Here is a 26,251-nt window from a genome sequence, read left to right as displayed (position 1 = left end):
GTTTGCAAATTCTTTCAGCTTTTGTTTGTCCTGGAAACTCTTTATCTCTCCTTCTATTTTCAATGATAGCCTCGCCGGATATAGTATTCTTGGCTGCGTGTTTTTCTCGTTTAGTGCTCTGAATACATCATGCCAGTTCTTTCTGGCCTGCCAGGTCTCTGTGGATAGGTCCGCTGCCAATCTAATGTTTTTACCCTTGTATGTTACAGACTTCTTTTCCCGGGCTGCTTTCAGGATTTTCTCTTTGTCTCTAAGACTTGTAAATTTTACTATCAGATGATGAGGTGTGGACCTATTTTTATTGATTTTGAGGGGCGTTCTTAGCATCTCCTGGATTTTGATGTTTGTTCCCTTTGCCATTTAGGGAAATTCTCTCCAATAATTGTCTCCAATATACCTTCTGTTCCCCTCTCTCTTTCTTCTTCTTCTGGAATCCCAATTATTCTAATGTTGTGTCGTCTTATGGTGTCGCTTATCTCTCGAATTCTCTCCTCGTGGTCCAGTATTTGTTTGTCTCTCTTTTGCTCAGCTTCTTTATTCTCTGTCATCTGGTCTTCTATGTCACTAATTCTTTCTTCTGCCTCATTTATCCTGGCAGTGAGAGCTTCCATTTTTGATTGCACCTCATGAATAGCTTTTTTGATTTCAACTTGGTTAGATTTTAGTTCTTTTATTTCTCCAGAAAGGGCTTTTATCTCTCCGGAGAGGGTTTCTCTAATATCTTCTATGCCTTTTTCGAGCCCGGCTAGAACCTTGAGAATCGTCATTCTGAACTCTAGATCTGTCATGTTACCAATGTCCGTATTGATTAGGTCTCCAGCCTTCGGTACGGCCTCTTGTTCTTTTTTTTGTGGTGAGTTTTTCCGCCTTGTCATTTTGTCCAGATAAGATTTGCTTTCTCCTGCTGTGGAATTCCGCTGTTCTTGGTGACTGAAGTTGGTCTTGGCTGGGTTTCTTGCTGATCTTCTGGGGGAGGGGCCTGTTGTAGTGATTCTCAAGTGTCTTTGCCGCAGGCGGAATTGCACCGCCCTTGCCAGGGGCCGGGCTAAGTAATCTGCTCGGGTTTGCTTTCGGGAGCTTTTGTTCCCTGAGCGCTTTCCGTAGAGTCCGGAGGACGGGAATGAAGATGGCGGCCGCCCAGTCTCCGGCCCGGAGGAGCCGAGAGCTTGGGGTTCCGCTCCTCAGTGCGCTCTCAGAGCAAAGCGCCCAACTGCCCCGCCTCCCTGGCTTGTGGTCGCACCTTGAGGAAAGCAGTCAATTGCTGGAACCTGGAGAAAAGCGCCGGGTCGCTTTCGTCTCCGTGGCCTCCGGCTGCGCTCTGAGCCCACCCAGCCTGCGACCGGCACAAGGTAACCCCGGGCTTAGAGCTCACTCGGCTTTGTCGCTGTAGCCGGCTTCCCCGCTCTAATACCTGCGAGCTCTGCAGCACTCGGACACCCCCGGTCCTTCTGTGACCCCGCGGAACCTGGGGTTATGCTGACCCCGCCTGGGCTTCCCCCCGGTGTAGCCTCTGGAGCGATGTCTCCCAGTGGAGCCGACTTTTAAAAGTCCCGATTTTGTGCTCCGTCGCTCCGCCGCTTGCCGGGTGCCGGCCCCTCCCCCCGGGGTCTATCTTCCCGTCGCTTTGGCTTCACTTCTCCGCAGGTCGTACCTTTCAGAAAGTGATCGATTTTCTGTTTCTGGAATTGTTGCTCTTCTTCTCTTCGATTTCCCCTTGGATTTGTAGGTGTTCACAATGGTTAGATAAGCTGTCTAGCTGATCTCTGCTACCCGATGTCGTCTCAGCTGCTGCTTCTCCGCCATCTTGACTCCTCCACCCGTTGAAGAACTTTCAAATCCTTTTCCACTAAAAAAATAAAAAGATGGACCCAGTCCCTGCCGCAGGCGCCCCTGGATCATTTTGCTCATTCAGCTGTTGGGACATTATTGGCATTTACCGAGTGCCAAAGATCGAAGCACAAATTGTGTTTCTCTGATGGCCCCAGAAGGTACCGTGGTAGAGAGTCTCCAAAGATAGTTTCCATTGGTGCCTTTTGTTGTTCCCCCTCCCCTTGTATCTGGCTGCCTGGGGACTTGCGTTGACCAATAAAATGCAACAGAAGTGACCTGTGGCCGTCCCTCCCCTAGCCTTCAAGGGGCCTGGCAGTCTCTTCGGATGCGTCCACGGCTGCCATGCTGCCAGGAAGCCCAGGCTCGCTCAGAGGCTGCTGAGCCATGGGAAGAGCCCGGGAAGCCTTCTCAGACCCTCCGGCTCAGCCCAGCCACGCTGAATGCAGTGCCTGTTTGCTGCCAGATAAGACACAGCTGCCTGGCTGAGCCCAGCTGGCCCTTGGAGACCCTAAACAGTGGAGTTTCAAGCTGCTGTTTCCATGGTGGGGTCTGCAGCAGCAGATAACTAGAGCAAGGAGCGTCCTACCAGCTCAGTCGGCAGGACCCTGCCCAGGCTGAAGAATCAGAGGCTTTCAGGTAGGCTAGGGGGAAGTGGTGATTCAGGAAAACTCTGGCGTGCAGCCTCCTGAGAGCAGGGAGACAGGAGGGACTAGAAAGGGGCCGGGGTGCAGCAGAAGAGGTGTGCCTCCCACCCCTGCCTGATGCTCACTTGCCCGTGGAACTCACACACCCGCCTTCCCCCTGTAGCTTGTCCCTGCTCTCCGCGCCCTCCTCCTCACTTCCGGTCCCTGTGTCCCCCCCCCCCCCCCCACCAGACCCTCTGGCATCAGCAAGTACTATTTTCTAGGTAAAACGGGGACAGAATGAGAGGTAGTGCTTGGAATTGTCAAGGCAGCCCCAAAATGGGCGCCCCCCCCCCGAGGTCGTCATATTAGTTTTCCAAAGATGATGGTAAAATGGAACCACGCTTTTGACACCCAGGAGAAGCCTTGCAAAATTCTGGTTTTACTGGATGCATTTTATTTGTGTGTGCCAAGTTGTGTCTTCTGTGAAATTAGTTTTTGAAATCACAAGGGTCGAACTTTTAAAACTTATAAAGAACAAAATGGATCCAGTTCATGTAAACTCTAGAAACGTAGGAGCGAACAGCTGAAGAGAGAAGCAAAACATTTAGATAATCAGGCAGGTTCAGGATAATGGAGTGATTAAACCCACAAATACAGTGGCTCCACTCATGTGTTAGCAATGAGTTTCCTCTCGTTGGGCAAGAATTTGCAGGCAGGGAAAATGGCGTGGTTTTGAACGCCCAACACCGGCCACGGGAAATTCGTACCCTTCCTAAGATTTTGATGAAACCGTAGGGATCGATGATGTGAAGAAGTTAGTAGGGAATGACCCTTGGCCAGCTGAGCCTGCTGGAGGCACGTGGATGGTCGCTGAGCAGGGGTCCCACTTTCCAAAGGCCTGTGAAGGGGGCCTGACCATCCCCCCACCCCCGGCTGTGCTCGAGGCAGCTCACGGCTGGGTTCTGGCTGGGGCTGCTCCTCTCCTGCCCCATCGCCCTTCCTAAATGTTGCCCAAGCCCGCATTAACTGAGCCGTGTGACCTTGGGCAAGTCAACCTCCATAGACCTCAGTTTCCTCATCTATAAAATGAGGAGGTGGGGTGAGGCCCCGATTTTGTAAATAAATGTTATTTTAAAAAAGTAAGAACAGTGCAGGGAAAGAGACGGTGTGTGTGAGGCACACCTGGGCCATACCCTGCCACTTGCTGCTTCTCATGGGGAAATCCTATGAGAGATTCTTCAAAACTGTGATCGGATCCAGTTTTAGGCAAGGTTTATATTTTATATTTTATTTTTAAAATTATTTTTCTTCTTTTAGAAAAAAAAGCCAAACTCAACCATTTGGGAATCTGCATTCCCACTCTTTCTTCTCTTTTATTTGTGGCACATTTCTTCTCAGTGATTCTTTCAGTGAATTTTTTCTTTTGTATTGAAAATAGACATTTTGTTTATACAAGGCAGAGTTTCAAAATAACAGTTATATAAAATATGTAGATATAATGAATAGGGAGTATAAATAGAAATGCATATACATGGGAAATGTCCCCGAGTTCCATTTCCTTCCTTCTGGATCCTTAAATCGAGTGGATTCATGCGGCACGACACCTGTCTGCTTCCTTCCAGTTCATGCAAGCACCTCCGGAGGGGGAGAGCGTTTTGGAGCTGCCAACGCTCTTGTCATCCTTGTAGACGTCTCTTAAGCCAGCAGGAGACTCCTAACTGTCTCAGCGTCTCAGGCGTTTTTCTTTTCTCTGTAAACTTCAAGTCAGGATGCGGGCAGAATGGTCAGGTTGCTAAGCTATCCTGCGTAAATGTCACATGAAATAAAAGGAAAGCCGAGGCTTTCAGCCACTCCCAGGAGAGCTTCAGCTGCTGGGATCTGGGGAAGTCAGCCCTGCACCTGAGGCTGGGCTGGGTGGGTCCCGAGCATCCACCCTGAGACTAGAGAGCCTAGGAGGTGTCTTGGCTGGGCGCCATCGATAGAATGATGCCAAGACGTCTGTCTTATCATCCCAACGGGCTCCCTGCTGGCGCCCAAGATCTTGAGTCATTTCCAGGTCCTCTTTGGCTAGGGCAGGGTCGGTGCCTCCGCTCCAGCCTCTGCTGCCCTCAGTCTCTCCCTGGAGTGTCCTAGGTCGTGTGGGTAGTTTTCTGCGTGCTCCTCTCTGTCATTGGTTCCCCTAGTCATTGGCATCTCTTCCATGCCTTCCATTTCAACACTGGGTGTCTGCGCGGTGTGCCTGTAAAGCAGATCATTCACAGGTTTTGAAAAGAGAGGGTCGCCCTCAACATGAGTGAGCAGATGGTTCCTGTTGAACACTCAGATGGGGAAAACCTAGCTTACCTCCATTCAGGGCTGGCATTGAAATCTTACTTTGGTATTTTAAGCCACTCATCTGTCAGAGATTCCCCGTGCTGTGGGAGCAGCATACCCCCTCTTTTCCAGTCCTCTGCTAAAAAGCAGTAGTTCAAATGGCAGGAACAAAAAGGAGAGAGTAACCGGGAGCTCGGCAAAGCCAGACACGATCATCTTGCTAAAAATGATGCAATGGTCATAAAGCTTTTAAAACGGTTCTCGGTACTTGGTATGTGTTTAAAGAAACCAATCTATTAACTAGTCCCTGAGCAACCAAGAGTGGTGAAGGCAGAACATCTTAATTCCATGTGTCTCCCTGTCACTGAAGGACTCGTGCTTTTAGGCCCCGAGTATCTGGGTCAGCAGTTTCTTCCGTGGGTTTTGTCATCTACCTCTTGAGGACAGGCAACTCTTTAAGACATTTCAAAGTAAATACTTTGAAGCCAAAGAAAACAAAAACACCAATTGGAAGAGAGAGCTGCTCCTCATGTTCACTGCAGAGTTATTTACCCCAGCCGAGATGTGGAAGCAAACTAAGTGTCCATCGATAGAGGAATAGATACAAAAAGCCATATATATATATACACACAAGATAGAATATTACTCAGCCATAAAAAATAATGAGATCTTGCCACTTGCAGCAACATGGATGGACCTAGAGGGTAGAGTGCTAAGTTAAACAAGTCAGACAGAGAAAGACAAATAGCATATGATCTCACTCATTTGTGGAACTAAAAAAGAAAAATGAACAAACAAAACAAGCCATACAGAGAACAAACTGGTGATTGCTAGAGGGGTGGGGCTGGGGGGGCAGGTGAAATAGGGGGAGGGGATTCAGAGGCACAAACTTCTAGTTGCAAAATAAGTAAGTCACGGAGCTGTCATGTACGGCACAGGGAATATAGTCGATCATGGTGTAATAACTTTGTGTGGCATCTGGCAGTAATTAGCCTTCTCATGGGGATCATTTCGTGATGCATGAAAATGCTGCATCAGTGGGATTTACACCTGAAACTAATAGGCTCCTGGGTGTCAGCCCCCCATCAGTTACCAAGTACGTAAGCGCGTTGAGCTCCGTGGAGGGAGAGCTAAGCTATAATCGGGACTCTAGGCCAGTGTACTGAAAATGATTCGCTGAAAGCCAATCTGTTGAATGACCAACCTACCTAATCACCCATCTGTAAAAAAGAAGTTTACAGCAAAGACTCGATTCACCAAATGACCAAGTACTGCTTTTCAGGTTTATGAATTCTTGAAGATATATTTATCAATATTTCTTTACTATAGTCCGTGAATATTGTCATTTTCATCTTATCAGCATATTCATTGGCCAAACATACCAAATTTACAAATTCTTCTAAGATTCTACTTTTAACATCTCATGCCTAAGAAAGATGGTATGCGTTTTTTTTTTAAATCAATGAATGTAGTCACTATAATCTCTTAAGAACATAACTCCAAATACAACATCTCATGTGGAAATTTAGTTAAAAGGACACTTTGAAAGTCCTTATAAAAGCCATTTTTTAAATTTTGCCAACATTTTAGCATTTGGGGGACTGTTCTGACAGATTTCCAAGTCACACATCAACCTTAGTGGGTTTGTTTCTAAATGATCTATGAGGTTTATGGCATGTCTTTCACTTGGGATGGTATTAACAGCTTTCAAAGATGGATGTGAATTTTTAGATGACTTTTTCATTTTGGCTTCACAGTGGCATTTCATGGAGCATTCATTTTGCCAAAGTGAGGCTCAAAGGAGGGGTATCATCCTTATACTGGTATATTTAGAAAAATCTTTATGACTAGCAACTAAAAGTTTTGTTTCAACAAATCTGATTTCTGCTGTTCAATGTACGATGCTGAGAATGGATCCGGAACAGCCATATGAACACAGGATGCTGGTTACTGGTTTCGAATTGATACAAGCATGAAATTAAGGCTTAATATTAATGTTAATTATATTAATTAATTATTAATTGATTAATATTATTTTAACTTAATAATAAAATTATATATAATAATAAATAAAATAAAAATAATAAGTAAAATATTATATATAATAATAAAATAATAAATTTAATTTAAATATAAATTTAATTTATTTAAAATAAAAATAAATACTTATTAATTGATAAATATGTCATTTAAGGCTTCAATGAAAATGATAAAAAATGCCTCAGGATTAGAAAAATAACAAAGACTGAAATTTTAGCAAGTGGTGGAAATGATCTTCTCATCACCAATGGTGAAGGAAGAATTTCAACGGTTAGAAATACAAAAGTCAGGCCGACATGAATGAGCGCGTAAATAAGAAAGTATCCCTATCTTTAATGAGTACGTTCAAGAAAATATATTCATGGTTGTACTGTAGCAATTGCAGATCCATCAGATTGGTTATTGGGTAGGTTTTTTCCTTCTGAAAAGGAAAGAAAATTTGGTTCACTCTTTTCTTTCCTTGAGGTAGAGCAGCCCCTTGTCACCAGTTAGGTTCTGGCTGCCCTGTCTCCAGTGGGTGGCTCTCCCTTTGGTCAGTACGGGAGTGGGCGAGCCTGACAGCCAGCCTCAGTAGCCAGGAAAGAGGGTCTTGCTTCGATAGGACAGCGGAATCATGATGCTGCTCTTTTCTGGGAAGGAAGGAAGGATCCCATCCACCGTGATTCTCGCACTACTCACCTCGATTTTAGGTAACAGACCAGAATTACCACCAACACTACACAGAGCACAGCGACAGGTATGCTCACGATCACCACTGCAAGAGAACAGAACTGAGCGGTCACGTGGAGAGTCCCAGCAGCAGGAGTGAGAACGTCTAAGAATCTGAAAACTCTTCACACCTGACAGTCTTGAAGAGCCATCCAAAGGCCCTCCCAGCCAGCTCACTGTTGTTCACATTTCTGGAGGTCCACACAGTCCCATTTACTACTTCTGGGCAGAAAGCGCATTCTTCTCCCACCGATACCGCCGGTTCAAACCATCCCCTTTCAGGTCATACCACATCCCCCCTCCTAATCCATCCTTCCTGGTCAGGGTGACATGGTGACGGGACAAGAGGGGAAAGTAAAGGCCTCAGAGTTCACAGGCTGGGGTGGGAGTATGTGGACAGGAAACCAGGTCTGCTGCTAAATCCAGAGTCAGAAAAGAGTTGTCCGTGGGTCAGCCTCCCCCTTTCCTTCAACTTCACAGAATCTCGATTGAGAAACAATAGCTTTCGGTGCCACGTTTCTTCCAATTTCATCTTTTTTGTTTTGTTTTGTTTAAGTAGGCTTCATGCCCAGCGTGGAGCCCAGTGCAGGGCTTGAACTCACGACTCTGAGATCAAGACCTTAGCTGAGATCAAGGGTAGGATGCCTAACCGACTGAGTCACCCAGGCATCCCCATCATTATTGGTTTTTTATTGGCAACTTTTTATGGCGGAGGAAGAGTGGTAAGAAGAGAGAGGAGGTAAAAGGTGTTAGGGATAAGAGGAGAGTAAGGCAGTGTGGCTTAGGAGAGGGGAAAGATTCTGTTTGGGTTCAGTTGAAAGGAACAGCCTGGGGGCACCTCAGTGGGTTAAGCTTCTGCCTTCAGATCAGGTCATGGTCTCAGGGTCCTGGGATCAATCCCCGCATCAGGCTCTCTGCTCAGCAGGGAGCCGCTTCCCCCTCTCTCTGCCTATTTGTGATCCCTCTCTCTCTCTCTGTCAAATAAATAAAACCTTAAAAAAAAAAAAAAAGGAAGAAAGGAACAGCCTGGAGGGGTGGGAGTACTTGCGGGTAGGAGGCCAGCAGCTGCAGGGCATTTGAGATTAGACAGGACAGAAAGCATGGGATCTCTGTGTGGAAGCCAGCGGGCTAGCCTGCAGGCATGGTGACCCTATTTCGAAAACACTTGCATCCATAATGAGCTCCAGGCAGAGTTGGCCAATTTGCCTCCCTATTGTGAAATCTCCCTGCAGACAAACAGCCACCTGCCCTACACGCGAGATGACTACCCTGAACATCTGGGGGCCGTGGTCTGACTGTGGTACAGTTTTTCTCAAGGGCAGTTGACAACATATACCGACAGCTTCCGAGAAGACCACACCCATTGACTCTCTAGTCCCACTTCTAGGGATTGATTCCAAGGAAATGGGCAAATACCCCAGGCATTTTCACGGAAGTATTGTTTTAAACAATTCTTAAAATGTTAATTTCAATCTCTTATTAATAGAAAATTAATTAAACTATAGTCTACCCATACATTGGACTATCATCTAATTTTTTTAAATTATAAAATGAATCTATATTTATTAACACAGACAGATGTCTCCAATATCTTAAGTGAAAAAAAAACTGACTGAGATAAACATGAACCAAAAAATAATCTCCAGTAAGCCATGCGTGTGCCTGTAGGACAGGGCGGCCTTGAAGAATAGATACCAGTGTATTAAGTAATGGTGGGCTTGTAGATAATCCTTATTTTCTCTTTTAGAAAGTTTGCTTTCTTCCTGATATTTTTGAAGTGGTGCGTCACCAGAGGAAAGAGTAGAGTTGTCAAGATGAAACTACTTGGGCCTTAGAAAATATAAACAAGAATAGAAAAGTCCCAAAGGAAACAACAGGGAAGCATGGCAAATTAGTGAAGAATGTTTTTTGAGTTTTCAGACTTGACATTAGTGATCATTATGACTAAAAACCAGAAATATTTCCTAGGAATGGTGTACCCTTGGGTAAACAGTCTCTTCCATTGACTAATCAGCTTGGCATGCGTTTACTGTCCATGGAGGGATTTATTGGAAAAGGCTGGTTCGTGTCAACTATAGTTTTGCTTTCATAATGCCTCTTCCTGTTTCTCCTGAATGAGGACCGAGCCTGCAGGAGCCCGACTCCAGAGAGAGGAGGGTTCCCGAGCCAATGATGTGACGGAGCATTTTGAACCCAGGGACGAACTCATACCTTGGCCTCTTCCTCCATTACATCCAGGCAAACTGAGTAAAGACACTGAAACCAAAAGCACTAAGGTGCCAGGTGAACAAATCAACTGGCAAGTTCCCCACCCCTTTGTGTTTCCCAGGGGAGGTATGGGTTGGAGAAGGAGGAAGAGAGAGAGGTTTGGTGAGCCAGAGGAGAACAGGGGAGGATTCGAGTCTGGGGGGAGGAAGGAGAAAAAATGGATTATTGCTCAGGAGGGCGAGAAAGGCCAGTAGCTCCCCGCCTTGACTTCAACCCGCCGTATGTGTTGGGTCTAAAGCAAAGAAAGTGGCCGCGTCAGCCAGTGGCCACTGTTCAGTGTGGACGATGAAAAGGTCCTCTGAGAACATGGTGGCGGGGGTGGAGTGGGGTGGGGGTTGGTGACCATTTCTTGGCAGTACCCGTAAACTAGGTCAGCCAGGGAGCGCTGTTCCTGAGTGCTGGAGTGCCTGCCTCTGATGAAGTCGGTTTTGAAGTAAGAGTATCACTGTTCCTGGGCAGTGTTTCTCGTCTGTCTCTGACAGCACTAAGCACATCGTAAGTGCTGGGTTCTGAGTAGGTACTCGGTAAATACCTAACTGATTGAACGAAACCATTCACAGTCCATAAGTTAAAGTACATTTGATGTGCCGTTTGCTTCTCAATGAGAAATCTTCATTTTCTTGCAATTTAGAACCAACCTGGCCCAGAGTTAGAACTCAATCTATTGAATAAACAGATGAAAGATATAACATAGAGCTAGCTTCTATGAAAGGCTGAGCATATCAACTGCAGCAAACTTATTTCAGATATGAAAGATGAGAAGTATAACACAGTTTGAAGAATGAACTCTCCCCTCCTAGTGTCTTAAATGAACATGGCAATGGAAACACTGTCATAGGTGACCTTCCGGCCTTTTACTTTACAGCCAGGAGTCCTCAGGAGTAGCCTAGTCAAAGATCAGAGAGCGGATATTGGAATCGCGAAATGAAATTATTGATTAAAGGGGCTGCCAGGGGCACTGGGTGGCTTGGTTGGTTAAGCATCTGACTCTTGGTTTCGGCTCAGGTCATGATCTCAGGGTCATGAGTTCGAGCCCTGTATGGGTCTCTGCACTTGGTGGGAGTCTGCTTCCAATTCGTTCCCTCTCCCTCCCCTCTCTGTCCCTCCCCCTGCTCATGCTCTCACTCTCTAAAATAAATAAATAAAATCTTCAAGAAAAAAAAGGCTGCCAAGTGAGCCTATAGATACTGAAGACACTGAAATGACAAATCACACTTCCTAAACCTTTATTAAAATGCTGAAGTCCTCAAACTGATGTATTCATTCACATGCTCATTTACTATTTATGGTGCATCTACTATATACCATTTTCTGTTGAACTAAAAGAAAACAACTTTTAGAGGTTGCGATAATCATTCATGTGACTCATTTTAAAAATTACATCAGTAGTTATCAATGGCTGATGAAAATATGAAGTTAATTAACATTTACTGAGGGATCACTATGGTAAAGTATCTATATTTGCTTACAAGCATGGTCCACTGATGGCTCATTCACGCAGAAATGGCAGCACCTGCAGATGCCCAAGGAGCCAGCCAGCGTCTCTGCTGCTTGTACCCAACAGGGGCAAAGTCTTGGGTCTCAGGTAGCCAGGACTGTTACGACATAGTTGGCAGGAACCATCACTAAGTGCTTGTAGAAAACTAGCATGATTTTAATTTCAGTTTACACTGTCCTCGCCGATAAAACTTAAAATAACACCTAATGAAATAGAACTCATCTTTATTTCTTATTTCTTTGCTAACAATGACCTGCTCGGTCTTTTAAGTTAGGTGCTAACATGTTTACCTTGAAGCACCCTGGAGGAAGGAAATCTTATTTATGTAACAGGAAAGATTGAAAGGTTTTTGTTTTTGTTTTTGTTTTTTAATCTTCGTATTTCTAGTTTCTTACACAGAGCTATCTTTGCCTACTGCAGGTGTTGAGTTAATGTTTATGACATCATACTACAGAATTTGGGAGAGAGTTTCTGATATTTTAATCTAGTGAAAGTCATGAGCTGGAAAAACATATTTTAAGATGATATCCCGTAATAAAGTCATTGTTTAAATCTACTTAGAAAATGTGGCCCTCCAGATTTTAGGTGTTGAATTTTATCCTACAGACACACTTGCACACAGCAAAACGATAGGTTTTCTAATTAATCACTGTAACATAGTCTGTATGTATGTCTGTTTACACAGAATGTAAACAGTCACATGTCCAAAGAGGGGGTTACATAAATTGTGGCAAATCCATCTGGTCGGATATTTTGTAGCTGTTTTAAAGAATGAAGTGGTTTTAATGTATCAATAAGGAAGGATTTCCAAGAGATTCCACTAGGTGAAAATGAACAAGGTACAAAACAGTGAAAACACAATACCCCTCTAGTGTCACATACCCTCTGTGAGCTGTGTGCTGCTTGACTCTCTGAAAGGATACACAGAAATCTGCAAGAAGAGGTTGCTTTCTTCCTGCAAGCGGATTTTCAGTCTGAGATGGGGCTTTTCGCTCTATATCTTTCTGTAATTTGTAATTTTTAAACCCTGTGCAAATATTACCGATTCAAAAAAATGAATAAAAAATGCAAAGCTTTTGTAGAAAGGTGAATGTAATATGTGACATAAGGAGAAAAATTAGGTCAGCTACTGTATTTGCTGGTTGCCTTTTAAGTGATAAACATATTATAGTTTCAGTGTCCTTGTCATTAAATCCCACAGTTTCTCCATGAAAATACTCTCCAGAGGGTTTTTTTTTTAATGTCTTGCCTTTGCATATACATTTTGATCATTTAAAAACCATTCTAATCAACTAGATGCTGAAATGACCGAACCCACTTGGTTGACTTTTTTTCTTTTTAGAGAGAGAGCGAGTGAGCATGAATATGCACATGTGGAGGAGGGTGCGGTGCAGAGGAAGAGGGAGAGAATGTTGAGCAGGCTCCAGGCTCAGCACAAAGCCTGATGTGGGGCTCCGTCCCGTGGCCCTGAATCATGACTTGAGCTGAAACAGTTGGACGCTTAACCGACTAGGTGCCCCTAGATGACACGTGATGCAGATAAAATATAGCCCCCCAAAATGCGTTATTCTCCAGTAGGACAACTTGTAAATAGAAAATAGAAATGATTTTTGTCTGTACGAAGTTATGGTGGTTTTTTTGTTTTGTTTTGTTTTGTTTGCTTATTGAAAACTTATCAGACCAAAGTCTTAGATTCTTTATGATTGCATTTCTCTCCCTTCTTTCTCTTTCCTTCCTCTCTCCTCCCCTCTCTTCCTCTCTTTCTTTAATTCTTGCAAATCCTCCTCACACTCTCTGGGTCATTCACCTTCTAACTCTAAGCCTTAGCGTTGTGTGCATCTTCTGTAAAAAGAAGCGTTTTCGATTGAGAGCTCTGAGCAGTCTTGCTTGAAGTGTGTCGTGCTAACACCATGTGAAAGCTGAATGCAATTTATGACAGAATGACAGCATCGTTGCAGTGACAGCAGTATGTGCTTGTGGCTTTCTGGTAAGTGTGGGACGCAAGTCCAGCCCAGCTTGGTGGAAGGAGGCCCTTTAGTGATGCGCCAGCTCTCTGGTTCCCGCATCAGCAGCCTGACAGTGAAGAGCTGCCAACAGTGAGATAAGCGGTCATGTTAGAATCCCAGATGTAGGGGGATCCTACAACTTACTACCTAAACCAAGACACCCTTTAGAGTGGAAGGGGATGCTGCTGGTGGCCAGGCTGGGGCAGCGCATAAACCAGGACAGTCCCATCCCCTGCAACGGAGGTCCTCTGGGCATAAGCACTGCTAGGATAAGAAAAAGAAAACATACTTACCAGTCATCGCTCCAGAATGGTATGAATATGTACCTGCAGAGAAGAGATTACAGCTCAGTTATTGCTGTAGTCCTAAAGGCATTAATTTCTCATTAAGCAGGAAGACTTTGGGGCAGTTTAGCTTCCATCCTAAAGCCTTGAGAGATTCATGGCTGGCAAAACCAAATTCCCTTTAGCAGAGAATAAGGGTAATTTATTTAGATGCTGGGTCATGCTTAAGAAGCAAATATGCCCTTTCTTTGCACAGCGAAGGAAACTGTCAACAAAACAGAAAGGCGACCTCCTAAATGGGAGAAGATATCTGCAAGTGACATATCTGATAAGGGGTTAATATCCAAAATGTATAAAGAACTTATACAACTCAACACACACACACACACACACACACACACACACACACAAAAGCAAATAATCTGATGAAAAACGGGCAGAGGACCAGATAGACATTTTTTCCAAAGAAGGCACACAGATGGCCAACAGGCACGCGAAACACCAGGGAGAGGCAAATGTAAAACCACAATGAGATATTTATTACCTTACACCTGTGAGAATGTCTAGAATCAAAAAGACAAGAAACAACAATTGTTAGGGAGGATGTGGAGAAAAGGGAACCTCGTGCACTATTGGTGGGAGTGCGAGCTGGTGCAGCAGCTGCGGAAAACAGCATGGGGGCTCCTCAAAATACTAAAAATGGAAGTAGCTATAGATTCAGTAATTCCGCTGGGTACTTACCCAAAGAAAACAAAAACACTAATCTGAACATGCCCTCTATGTTTACGGCAGCATTATTTATAGTAGGCAAGACATAGAAGCAGCCCAGGTGTCCATCAGGAGATGAACGGGTAAAGATGTGGTGTGTATGTCCACAGGATTACGCAGCCACAAAAAAGAATGAAATCTTGCCCTTTGAGATAACAGTGGATGGACACAGAGTGTATTATGTGAAGTGAAATGAGTCCAACAGAGAAAGACAAATGCCACATGATTTCACTTAGATGTGGAATCTAAAATATGAAATCGATGAACAAACAGACAAAAGCAGAAACAGACCCAGAAACGCAGAGAACAAACTGAGACAGCCCGAGAGGGGAGGAGAGTGGGGGGATGGGCAAAACGGGGGAAGGAGGGTGGGAGGTCCAGGCTTCCAGGGACCGAATGAACGAGACACGGGGATGAAAGGGGCAGCATGGGCGATATATCAGTGGTATCACAGTAGAGAAAAACGTGCCACAAAGAATCCGATAGGCCTTTCGGGAAGATGCGGATTACCGAGAGCTTTTCCATCCAGATTGCAGAAGGCTTCCGCTGTCCCCCCCATATTGGGAGGAAGCAGGTACTACTCAGATTGGCAAAGCCTCTGCCGTGTAGGTCAAGACGGTGAGCCTTGTCCCATCCGGGAGATGGACTTTGTTTTCCAGCCGGGCTGAGTCAGGGCAGAGCACAGAGGTTAGAGAGCAGAGCAGCAAGCGGAGGGTTAACTGAGTCGTCCGGACTTTGGATCCGAGGGTATACTGCCGTGCAGTCCGAGCCCTCCAGGTCTCCACCCGCCTCTCAGAAGCCGCCCGTGGCCGGCTGACTTCTCCCTAGTGCACGCAAAGCCAGTGCTAACCTGGCGTCTCCTGGGAGGCAGAGGGAGTGTCCTCCAAGGCCTTTGCTGTTGTCTGAGGTGGGGCTTGGGAGGGCTCACGACTGATCAGCCCTGTGGTTCCTGCCGCAGGAGGCTTTGATGGTGTCAGCCTGGAGCCCGGCACCATAGTGGACTTTGTGGCCACTGTGGTGTCTGACTTGGAAGTGAAAGTGGGCTCTGTAGGAAAGTGCAAGATATGGAGAATATAAGTGTTTAGAATCATGTCTCTGCTCAGCTCCAGAAGAGAGTGGGCTTAAATACTTGCTCTAGTGAAGTCCTTCATGGGCCAGCCCTCCCCCAGCGCACTCCTCCGTGGCTTTTTGGGAAAAATCCCTTATGTGGGTAAAACCTACTCATCCTCCTGGAATGGCCACAGGACTTGCCAGAATGCTAGAGGCTCTACAGCTGTTTATCGTCGTGCACCTGAGTTAAAGACGCCACGGGTTTGAGTAGATCCGGGCTTGTGTTGTAGAGAAGGCTACCTGTATTTGCCAAAGACATCCGGGGTGCTGATTTTCTTTATTTTTTTGCATGTTTGCACACGACTTCTGGGATAAGGGGAAGCCTGAGGTTCGGCCTGACCGAATCTTAGCACACTTGAAGGAAGGGTCCCCCAGAGCATTTCCACCCACGTGCCCCTGGCCACGTCACCCCGTGTCGGAGACTACACTCCCACACCTGAGATCCTGACTGCACACTTTCACCTGATCAAGTGTTTGATGCACGAAGGCAAGGCTGGGAGAGACCACTTGATCATTCTCATCAGCTGGTGAACGAGCTGTGACTTGGGTCAAAGGGGTTTTGGAATTACCCCAAACTTTAATGTAGCCAGCGCTCAACCACATCTTCCTGTCTGTAGTCAACGAACTACCTAACTAAGCAGGAGGAAACCTCCTTCTGGCCTCGCCATCTCCCCTTCAGTCTTGGTTCTCAGCTTTGGCTCCCTAAGAGTTACTTGGGGAGCTTCTAGAACCCTAAATCCCAGACTGCTCTCCAGATCACCAGAGTTCCAGGGAGATCCCCGTGTGTGTCCACGGTTCGGAAGCCCTGCCGAAGGGAAGGTGAGCCGGAGCAGTGCAGCCTGCGACAGCAGGGTGACTGTGACTGCACAGGAAGGGGAAAACAGGGCAGGGAAACGCCACACTGGATAACAGGACACAAAAGATCAGGAGGTCAGTGTGAAGTAAGGGTTTCCTAGGACGTATGGCACACTGTCCCAAGATATTAGCATCTACGACTTCAAATTTTCTTAACATGAGGTCAGTGCTGAGGAAATTGGGATAGAAGATTAGCGAAGACCCTGGAAATGGGTAATGTTGGCAGCGTTGCCCAATGCTTCTGTACCAGAGCGATTACAGTTGGGACTGTTGGGGGAACAGTTCTGCGTGGGTCTCTCATGCTTCTGTATCAGCAGAGGCACTGGCAGCCCTCTCCTGGGACTATCTTTTCAAAGATGCTCCTTAGCCTTGGAACGTGGAGACAGCACCTCTCCTTGGAGCAAAGGGCAGACATGATCAGTTAGTTATAAAAGACTCCAGTGTCTTGGGGCAGCTGGGTGGCTCAGTTGGTTAAGCGTCTGGCTCTTGATTTTTGGCCCAGGTTGTGATCTCAGGGTCCTGGGATGGAGCCCATCATTGGGCTCTGTGCTCAGCATGGAGTCTGCTTGAGATTCTCTCTCTCCCTCTGCCCCTCCCCCACTCAAGAGCTTTCGCTCTCTCAAATAAATAAATAAGTAAATAATTCTTTAAAAAAAAAAAAAAGACACGAGTTTCTTGAACTCAGCCTTCCTTTGCCATGAAGCAGCCCGCTGGATGTGTAGGCATCTTGGAGACCCATCCCCATTGCCCCTGTGGGACACAAAGATGAGGGAATTGAGGCAAACATGCCAACTAAGTCAGTAAGCAAGCAAGTAAGAACATCCTTGGTCTCTGGAGGAGGAACGCCCTGTTTTCCACTGGCCCCCATGAATGTCGACGGGCTAACGTGCAAGGCAGGCAAATCTGCAGATTCTCCCCAGTTTTGATGAGGAAGTGCGTCTGAGGCTGGTCCGGCATATTTGGAGTGGATTTTGAGCCATCGTTAATTGTGTGCAACTGAAACCTAGCTATCAAGCAACTTTGATTTACAAGAGAAAATTAAGCTAACATAAAATTTAATGTTGAGGTTAACAAAAAGTGGGTTCTGTTGCTTAAGTTGGCCGTGGAACTCCAACAGTGGTCCAAGAATCTGAGGGACTCAGAGGGACCCGTGTGGTCGCAGGGAATGGGAGTCCTTAAAAAGTTTCCAACATCCCTACCTTTTCCAGAAAGGGAGGTGCTCTCTGGCTCTGGGGTCACCCCTGCCGGCACTTCTGTGGAGGATGGCCTTAGGTGAGTCAGGGAGGGGTCTCCTAGAGAGAGGATAACCACATGGCATTCATGAGCCTGAGAGTGGAACCTGGAGTGCCTCACAACCACAAATAAAAAAAAAAGAAAATACATAAATGTAAAATAGAGCTATCTGGCTTCCCAGGATAGGTCAGAAGCACAAGAAGTAAGAAACAGTGTTCCCCAGTCTGCAATTCCCATGGAAATGCGAACAGACAGCAAACTTTTTCTAGCCTTTCAAAAAGACTGCACACATATCAGATGTCTTGTTATTTTCGGTTAGAATGATATCAATGAGATTAACTCAGTTTTAGAATACTTTTACATGGAAAAATAAATGATTACTCAGTACATTCCATTGTTTTGTAAGGGGAAAAAAACGCATTCCAAGCACAGGAGGTTAGGAAAAGTGATGGAGGGAGTTATAAATGGTAGAAGGTGAGGAATCTTTGGGCTACACAAAACCTAAAGATCTCCAGTCTTTAGGTTCTAAAAGTCTATGATCCAAGGTCTGTCCCCCTTGCTTCCCCCCCGCCCCCCCCAACTGGTTCAGAGCCTCCAACTCTTCTCTATTTTGGATTCATTCACCCAAAGGAATTGGGACTTTGAAGAAACAGTCACTTTGCTGCTGCTGGAAAGTCCTTATTTTTGCCCCTGGATTACGGGTACCAGTGGGTGTCCAGACTGGACAGAATAAGATGTCCAGTCTGTGTCTTTGCCAGAGTGTTATTGCTCATACCTGTCCTCACCCAGCTAGCTCGTCACTTCAATCCCACTTGATGTCCTGTGGCTCTATGTCCCCCAGCTGAGCAATTCCTTTGCAACAAACAGAAGGCTTCTTCCTTGCCCTGCCTCTGATGTCTGCATGGTGTCATGCAGGTGCGGGAGACAGGTGCACAAAATCAATGAGAAAGTCTGGCTCTTCAAGGAATCTTACAGCAGAGTGAGTTTCCTCTAGAACAACCCCTTTTGTCCACTTCCCCAGTGAGGAGTTGAGAATTTTCACATATATGAGAAAGTATCTAGCTTGCAGTTGGACACGAACCAAGTATGCAATAAACCATGAGTTAATCTTTATTTTACTAGACTAAGGGGCTTAGTATTCCTGGAAATAACTATTCACTTCCACTCCAAGACTGTTGGCTTCTGACATAGTCATCCAGTTGTAGATGGTTCAAAGAAAAAATAGATTCTGAAAACCATTCCTCATGTGGGCTCTGGAGTGCTGGCTGGATACCAAATATGGGTGACCAAGTTGGTAGCCCCCTTTCCCCTGGGTAGATAACAACAAAAAACCCTCATAATTTCCATACAGTCTTCTAGGGAGAAACTGGAAAGCTCTCTGGGAAGCAAGTATGCTGTGAGCACACACCCTTTGTAGCCAAATTCTTGCTACCATAATCTTAAAGGCATACGTCAGAGATATTGTGCGTTCAGTTCTAGACCACCACAATAAAGTAAACGTGGCAATAAAGCAGTCAAATGAATATTTTTATTTCTCAGTGCATAGAAAAGTTATGTTTGCACCATACTGTAGTCTATGAACTGGGCAATAGCATAGTGTCTAAAAAAATCAATATATATACCTTAATTTAAAAATACTGCTAAAAAACGCGAACCATCATTTGAGCTTTCAGTGAATCATAATCTTTGCTGGTGGAGGGTCTTGCCTCGATGTTGATGGCGGCTGATTGATGAGGGGAGTGGCTGCTGAAGCTGGGGTGGCCGTGACAACTCCTTAAAATAAGACACTGATGAAGTTTGTTGCCGTGATTGACCCTTTCACGAATGATTTCCGTGTAGCAAGTGGTGCTGTTTGATAGCGTTTCACCCACAGCAGGACTTCTCTCAGAACTGGAGTCCGTCCTCTCAAACCCTGCCACTGCTTTATCAACTTGGTTCATGTAATATCCTAAATCCTTTGTTGTTAACTTAACCAGGAGTAGAGTCCATCTCAAGATCCCACGTTCTTTGCTTGTCCGTAAGAAGCAACTCCTCATCTGTTTGAGTTTGGTCATGAGATCACAGCGGTTCAGTCCCATCCTCAGGCTCCACTTCTAATTCTGGGTCTCCGGCTGTTTCCGCCTTGAGCCCCTCAAAGTCACCCACGAGGGCTGGCATCAACTTTTCCAAAACTCCTGGGAAGGTGTGTATTTTGACCTCTTCCCATGAATCATGAATGCTCTTAATGTCATCTGGAATGGTGACTCCTTTCCAGCAGGTTCTTAATTTACTTTGCCCAGATCCATCAGAAGAATCACTCTCTCTGGCAACCATAGCCTTATGGGATGTATTTCTTAAATATGAAGACTTGAAAGTTGGAATGACTCCTTGATCCAGGGACTGCAGAAGGGATATTTTTTTAGCAGGCGTGAAAACAATATTAATTTCATTTTCATCTCCGTCAGAGTTCTTGGGTGACCAGGTGCATTGTCAATGAGCAGTCATATTTTGAAAGGAACCCTTTTTTCTGAGCAGTGGTTCTCAACAGTGGACTTAAAATATCCAGTAAACCGTGTTGTAAACAGACGTGCTGTCATCCAGGCTTTGTTGTCCCCTTTATAGGGCACGGGCAGAGTAGATTTGGCATCATTCTTAAGGTTCCTGGGATTTTCTGAGTGGTCAGTGAGCCCTGGCTTCAGCTGCATTAGCCCCTAACAAGACAGTCAGCTTGTCCTTTGAAGCTTTGAAGCCAGGCACTGACTTCTCTTCTCCAGCTGGGAAAGTCCTAGGTGGGCTCTTCTTCCACACTAAGGCTGTTTTGTCTACGTTGAGGATCTGTGGTTTAGTGTAGCAGCTTTCACTAATTATCTTAGCCAGATCTTCTGGATAACTGACTGTTTCACTTTGCACTCGTGTTATGGAGATGGCTTCTTTCCTTGAAGTGCATGAGCCAACCTCCGTGAGCTTCAAATGTTTCTTCTGCACCTCCCCCACCTCTCTCAGCCTTGGTGGTACTAAGGAGAGGGCCTTGCTCTGGATGAGGCATTGGCCTACAGGAGTGTTGTGGCTGGTTTGATCTTCCATCCAACCACTCAAACTTTCTCCATATCACCAGCAAGTCTGTTTCGCTTACTTACCTTTTGTGTTTTCTCTAGAGTAGCACCTTCAATTTTCTTCAAGGACTTCTCCTTTGCAGTTGTAACTTGGCACAAGAGGCCCATTTTTTGGCCTATCTTGACTTGACATGCTTTTTTCACTAACCTAATCATTCCTAGTTTTGATTTGAAGAGGAAGATGTGATTCTTCCTTTCACACAAACCTTTAGAAGCTATCATAAGGCTATGAATTAGCCTAATTTCAATATTGTTCTGTCTCAGGGGATAGGGAAGTCTGAGGAGAGAGAGAGAATGAGAGAGACAGGGGGACGGCCATGGAGCAGTCAGGATACATCTACAACATCCATTCATTCAGTTATCCGTCTTATGTTTGTGGTGCCCCAAGGGAATGACAGCAGTAACATCAAAGGTCACTGATCCCAGCTTCCACAACAAATATGAGAAAGTTTTAAATGCTGTGAGAATTACTAAAATGTGACACAGAGACTCAGAGTGAGCAAATACTATTGGGAAAATGGCGTCTGTAGACTCGCGTGAGGCAGGATTGCCACCAACCTTCAATTCGTAAAAAACACAATTATCTGTAAAGTACAATAAAGCAAAATGCAACATAAGGAGGGATGGGTGGACTTAATATTGACCAGGTTTCACTTTACACAGTGTTGATGTCGGGTTCATTTTCTAGATGAGGGACAAAGACATCCAAGATGGTAAGACCCTTGCTCAAGGAAGCCAAAATGGTGTGACCCTAAAGCCTATGTATGTCCAGCTCCCAGGGATGTTGTTTAGAGGCTACACAATATTTCGAGTTGTTTAGAGGTCTGTTTAGTTTCAGACCTTAACACAAATGTCTCGTCCCCCAGAGATGGGCTCATTGGGCTTCCCACACTACAGTTGCGCTCTGTGTGGCTTTGGGAAGGGGCATGGAGAGACTTGCAGGGATAGCTACTTACTGATGCACTTGAGATTGGGAATTGTCCAGTGGGCAACGTTCATGGTCTCGTTGAACACGCATTCCGTCAGGCTGGATGTTCCCGCTTTACGCTTGAAGCCGGCGTTGCACGTGTACCGCTCCCTGGATTTCAGGCTGTAACTCTTGACCCGGATGTCTGCATGTTCGACCGACGTGGGAGGAGGGCATGTGACGCCTGCAAGGGTGCAGATAAGACGGCGGATGAGCACATCTCAGCTCGTTCGGAAGGTGTTCTCCAGGGCAACCTGGGCGGCCTCGGCGCCTTTTGCAGCCAGGGTCTGGCTTTGTGAGGTGCCCCTGAGGATACGCCCCAGATTCTAAGCATGTGGAAAATGTCTAGTAGGGGCTCTCATCCTTTGGAAGCCTTCCAGGAGCCTTATCGTAAGTGCTCACCATCCAGCACGGCTAGGGACTGTGCCGTCACCCATGGAAATCCCTCTCCCTTCCCTTCCCGTCACTCCCCATCAGTCTCTCACCATCTCTATCTCTTTGGCGCCATCCAGCCCGGCTTCTGCGTTCTCTTGCCTGAAAGCAGCAATAGCCTTTGAATTGGTCTCCCTGCCTGTTCTCCCCAAAGCCTTTGATTTACTTCCTTAATACAGCCAGTCATCTTCAGAAATGCGCACTGGATGATTCGCTCCTTCCTGGTTGCCTGCTGCTCTTAGCATAAAAGCTAAAATCCTCAAGAAGTCTCCAAGGCTCTGCCGGACCTGCCCCGCCCCCCAGCTACTCTTCCCCTGGTCACAGTGGTCTTCAGTGCCCTCGTCCCCACCACTCATGCCGCTCACCATGCCCACTGCTCTCCCCAGCCCATCTCCTGTCATCCTTCCCAACGTGAACACGACTCGCTCAGGAAAGCCCCCCCTCCCCTCCCCTCCCCACCGTCAGCCAGGTCCCATAGCTCTGTGTCAGCCACTCTCGTGGTTGTGTTTGAAGACAATGAGATGCTGCGGTGGCTGTGTCCCATCATTGGCACTTTGAGCGGTGGAGGGCGGGGATCACATCTGTCTCGCCCAACACTGGATTCTCTGAGCCTTGTACAATAGCTGGCAAGCGAAGGTGTTCAAGAAAGAGTTGTTCAGACAACGGTGCTTATTTTGCATGTGCCCTTTGCCCCGGCAATTTCATTTCTAGGAATTTACCTTACGGATACACTGGTATATTTATGGAGTGAGTACGTACAGAGTAATAGCCCATATAATCGTAATAGCCAGTACCTGTAAATTACCTTGTACGTGGTCAGTGGAGACAAATTCAGTAAATTACAATACAGCTACCCTGTGAAGACGTACCACCAGCTCTTTACCTAGATAAAGAAACCTCTCTGTGCACCGGAGTGGAAAGATCTTCAAGATGCATGGTTAAGTTAAGAAGAAAAGGGACAGAACCCTATGTTTTATATGCTACCCTCAGTGAAGAAAGAAGAAATGGTACCTGTACACTGTGTTTGTCTATACATAACATCTCTGGAAGGATGCAAGAGACCATTAACACAGATGAGGCAGCTAGGAATACACTGGGAGAAACTTTTTACTGAACACCTTTTCATACTTTCTGAATTTTTCCTGGTGCAAATGTTTTACCTGTTAAAAATGCTTTTGAAGGGCGCCTGGGTGGCTCAGTTGGTTAACGTCTGCCTTTGGCTCAGGTCATGATCCTGGAGTCCTGGGATCAAGCCCCGCATCGGGCTCCCTGCTCAGCGGGGAGCCTGCTTCTCCCTCTCTGTCTCCCCTCCCCTCCCTGCTTGTGCTCCCTCTCGTATTTAACAAGCAGATGCCAACCAGTCAGAACAGTTGCAAGTGATAATTGGGACAGGGTGGCGGGGGGGGGGGATGACCACTGGCCCCAGATGAAAGGCCACACGGAGGAGGCCGGCAGAGCATTAGTTGTGCCTGTATGTTATACACTGTTTTAAATATACGAAATACTGCATAATAAAAAGGCAGGGGATGGGAGATTTTAAAGGACCCCGCCACAGGAACTCAGAAATCTTGGGTGAGCTAGCACAGGAGAGGGAAAAATCCTGCTGAGTGGGGGTGTCCAGTGCCTTGGCCGTACCACGTTGCCTGCTACATGGATGTGAGAAATGCAGGAGATCCTGGAATTAGGAATTTTTGCCTTTCTCTGAGCAAGTGAAGGCAGCTTGGGGAAAAACTGAAGGCGAGAAGGTTTGCAAGGTCAGCTGGGAGGACTCTGGACACCCCTTTGGGAGAAAGCAGACTGTGGGCATGACAAAGTGCATGCCAAGTGATACCTTTTCTCAGGCAAATGTCACCAAAAGAAGGTAAGAGCCAGTGCTAGAACGATTCGAGTTTTCTCTAACTTGTACAGCTGTGTTAAAAATGTCCCTCTTCTTACGATTAGAACCCGAAAGATTTGAGCAAATTTAGACCCCACAATTTTCCTCACTCTGAAACTCCCTGGCTGCAAGCAACGTCCTGGGACATGCCTGCTCGTGCACATTCATCTCATTTTTGTGGCGTTTCTACAGACAGGTGCTCAGTAGATCTGCAGGATAAGCTGGTCTCATGGCTTGGGGGCTTGACACCTGGTGAAGTTCTCTCTCCTCACGTCTGGCTTTTGGAATGTACCAGGAGCAGAGGGTTCTAGTCTGAAAGTCAGACGACTGAGCAACCTGCGTGTGCTGTCAACTGTTCGGACCCCAAGTGGTTGAGGTGAGCTCAGTCACTACCCAGATTCAACCTTGGTGCTAAGTCTCAGGGGGACGGATTCTGGAAAACGTGACCGTCTTCTGCAGCTCTGCATCTCACAGTGAGGATTCTGGCTTCCAGAACATGAATCCCCACCCGTCCTGGCAAATGTCATGTTTCTGATCTTAGGCTGGGTGTTCTAAGTGGGGCTGCTTTCCTTCTGTCTTCCACAAGTGAGCCACTCTTGTCTGACTTCCTCAAATAGTCCCTGTGTGTGCTTTCCAGCAAGCTGAGCCTTCTTTGGGTTGGGCAGGATCCGGGGTCAGCTTTGACTGGCCATGGGCCCCCAAATGGCAGCTTTCTCCTTCCTTCTTACCTGCTCCCTGTGGGTCGGCCTGTCTCTGCCTAGAAACCGTAGCTTTCGGCACTAGGGCCCGGACCGCCCGGGTCTTACCCATCTTTTCCTCCAGAGAGCAGTCCCTGGATTGTCACACTGCCCAGCCGCTCGCTTAGGTTCGGATGTCCCAGAACAGCTCCTGGAATTGGCCAGGACACATACTCACCCCCTGGACCCCTAATGCAACATCCCCCTGGCCGGGTGCGCCTCCTCAGATACTAGAGTCAGAGGGATCCCCCTCCAAATTCAGAATGTGGTCAGAACAATCTCCTGGAAGGGCCTGGCAGCCTACAGATAGACCAGCCCACCGGTGGGTCAGCTGTCGGACTCTCCCCTCCTCCTTCAGGAAGGCCTCCCCGTGGGCTCTCCTGGCTGAGGTCCCAGCATGTCTCCCACCTGAGCCCACTGAGCTATGACAGCCCCATGGGTGAGGAAAGCCCAGGCCTTACTTTTGTCTTCCTGGTCTTAAGAAAGGGAAATGGATTGTTTGGTTTTTGTTCTTAATCCAGTCACTGACTTTTCTTTTCAAATCCCATGGGCATAGAATCTTACATTTTGCACAATACAGTATATAACTGTGCTATTCTGATAGTCTCAGTGTTCTCTCCTCACTCACGTGGCCTCGAGAGTGGACCCGAACACTTCCTCTTCAGTGACGTCATAAGATCATCTTCACTCTCACTTACCAGTCTTCTGCAAGCACTATTTTCTTACTATTTCTAGAAACAAAGTCAATAGAGGACAGAAGAAATCTATCTACTGAGACTTACACCCTTCACCATCCCCGGCCCCTCTCTCTCCCATCTGTCTGGTCTTCGGGTTGTGTCCTGTTTGTCCGAATCCCTTCCAAAACATTTTTATTCACCAGGTAGTGCTCGAGCTCCATTTTAACTTCAAATAATGTTCTGAATCTACTGATCTTCTCTCTCACCCCCCCCTTTTTTTCCCCCCAGTCTCTGTTGTTTTCTGTGTTGTTTCCGGATTTGGGATTTTGTCAGCAAATTCTTCTACCTCTCCTAAGTCTTGAAAATGCTCTCCTCCATTTAGAATGGTGGTTTTTAACTTTCAGCGTTTGTGGCACACTTTGAATTAAAACACTTGTGACCTGTCACTCAGGAGGACTTACATGGCAACCGTGTCAGCCAGAGTTATAAAGAATCATGGCTACCATAGAAGGCACCCGTGCTAACGCGTGACTCGTGAGGCTGTCCTTTGGAGCTGGTGGCTGTGTGTGGGGGACAGTCTGCTGAGTACATGAGAACTCAGAGTTCTTACACATTTCAGTGACTCTGCAGCCTTCTCTGTGGTAGCATGACTTACCCCCCTGCCTCAGATTCACAGCACATAGTACCCCTCTCGGCCCCAACCACCTCCCCCCACAAACATTGTGTCCTTGCGGGTGTATTCACGTCAGTGACAGTGAAGGTGACACACCAAACAGGAAAGGGTTCACAGGAGGCATGCTGTCTGCACAGTTGGGAACCACTGTTTTAGAAGGAAAAGCAAACTGGGACAGATACTCAGTAAACAGTGACAGGCTTATAGCTGCAGCAGATTCTCCTCCGAAGCCCATTTCTGCTGTTAAATCTGAGGGTA

General features: G+C 46.4%; 1 protein-coding gene across 3 annotated transcripts in view; it reads right to left on the bottom strand.

Annotated features, from left to right (window-relative positions):
• Nucleotides 1-3,789: 3,789 nt before the first annotated feature.
• The window catches only part of IL15RA (interleukin 15 receptor subunit alpha), a 43,044-nt gene continuing 20,582 nt past the window's right edge, over nt 3,790-26,251 (bottom strand). Inside the window, exons 2-7 of one of the 3 annotated variants that reach the window (XM_080810531.1) lie at nt 21,588-21,782; nt 17,506-17,598; nt 15,192-15,386; nt 13,583-13,615; nt 7,488-7,563; nt 3,805-4,695 (exon numbers count right to left, since the gene is read on the bottom strand). In XM_080810531.1, coding sequence (XP_080666657.1) covers nt 4,524-4,695; nt 7,488-7,563; nt 13,583-13,615; nt 15,192-15,386; nt 17,506-17,598; nt 21,588-21,782 — 764 coding nt within the window. In that variant the 3' untranslated portion in view covers nt 3,805-4,523. Of the gene's footprint in view, nt 4,696-7,487; nt 7,564-13,582; nt 13,616-15,191; nt 15,387-17,505; nt 17,599-21,587; nt 21,783-26,251 lie in introns of all 3 variants that reach the window. The other 2 variants (XM_080810532.1, XM_080810533.1) reach the window with 2 other exon arrangements.

Source organism: Martes martes (assembly GCF_963455335.1).
Source record: "Martes martes genome assembly, chromosome: 8".
Taxonomy (NCBI): Eukaryota; Metazoa; Chordata; class Mammalia; order Carnivora; family Mustelidae; genus Martes; species Martes martes.
Note: the sequence above shows the minus strand (reverse complement) of the source record. Positions and strands in the feature narration are given on the sequence as shown.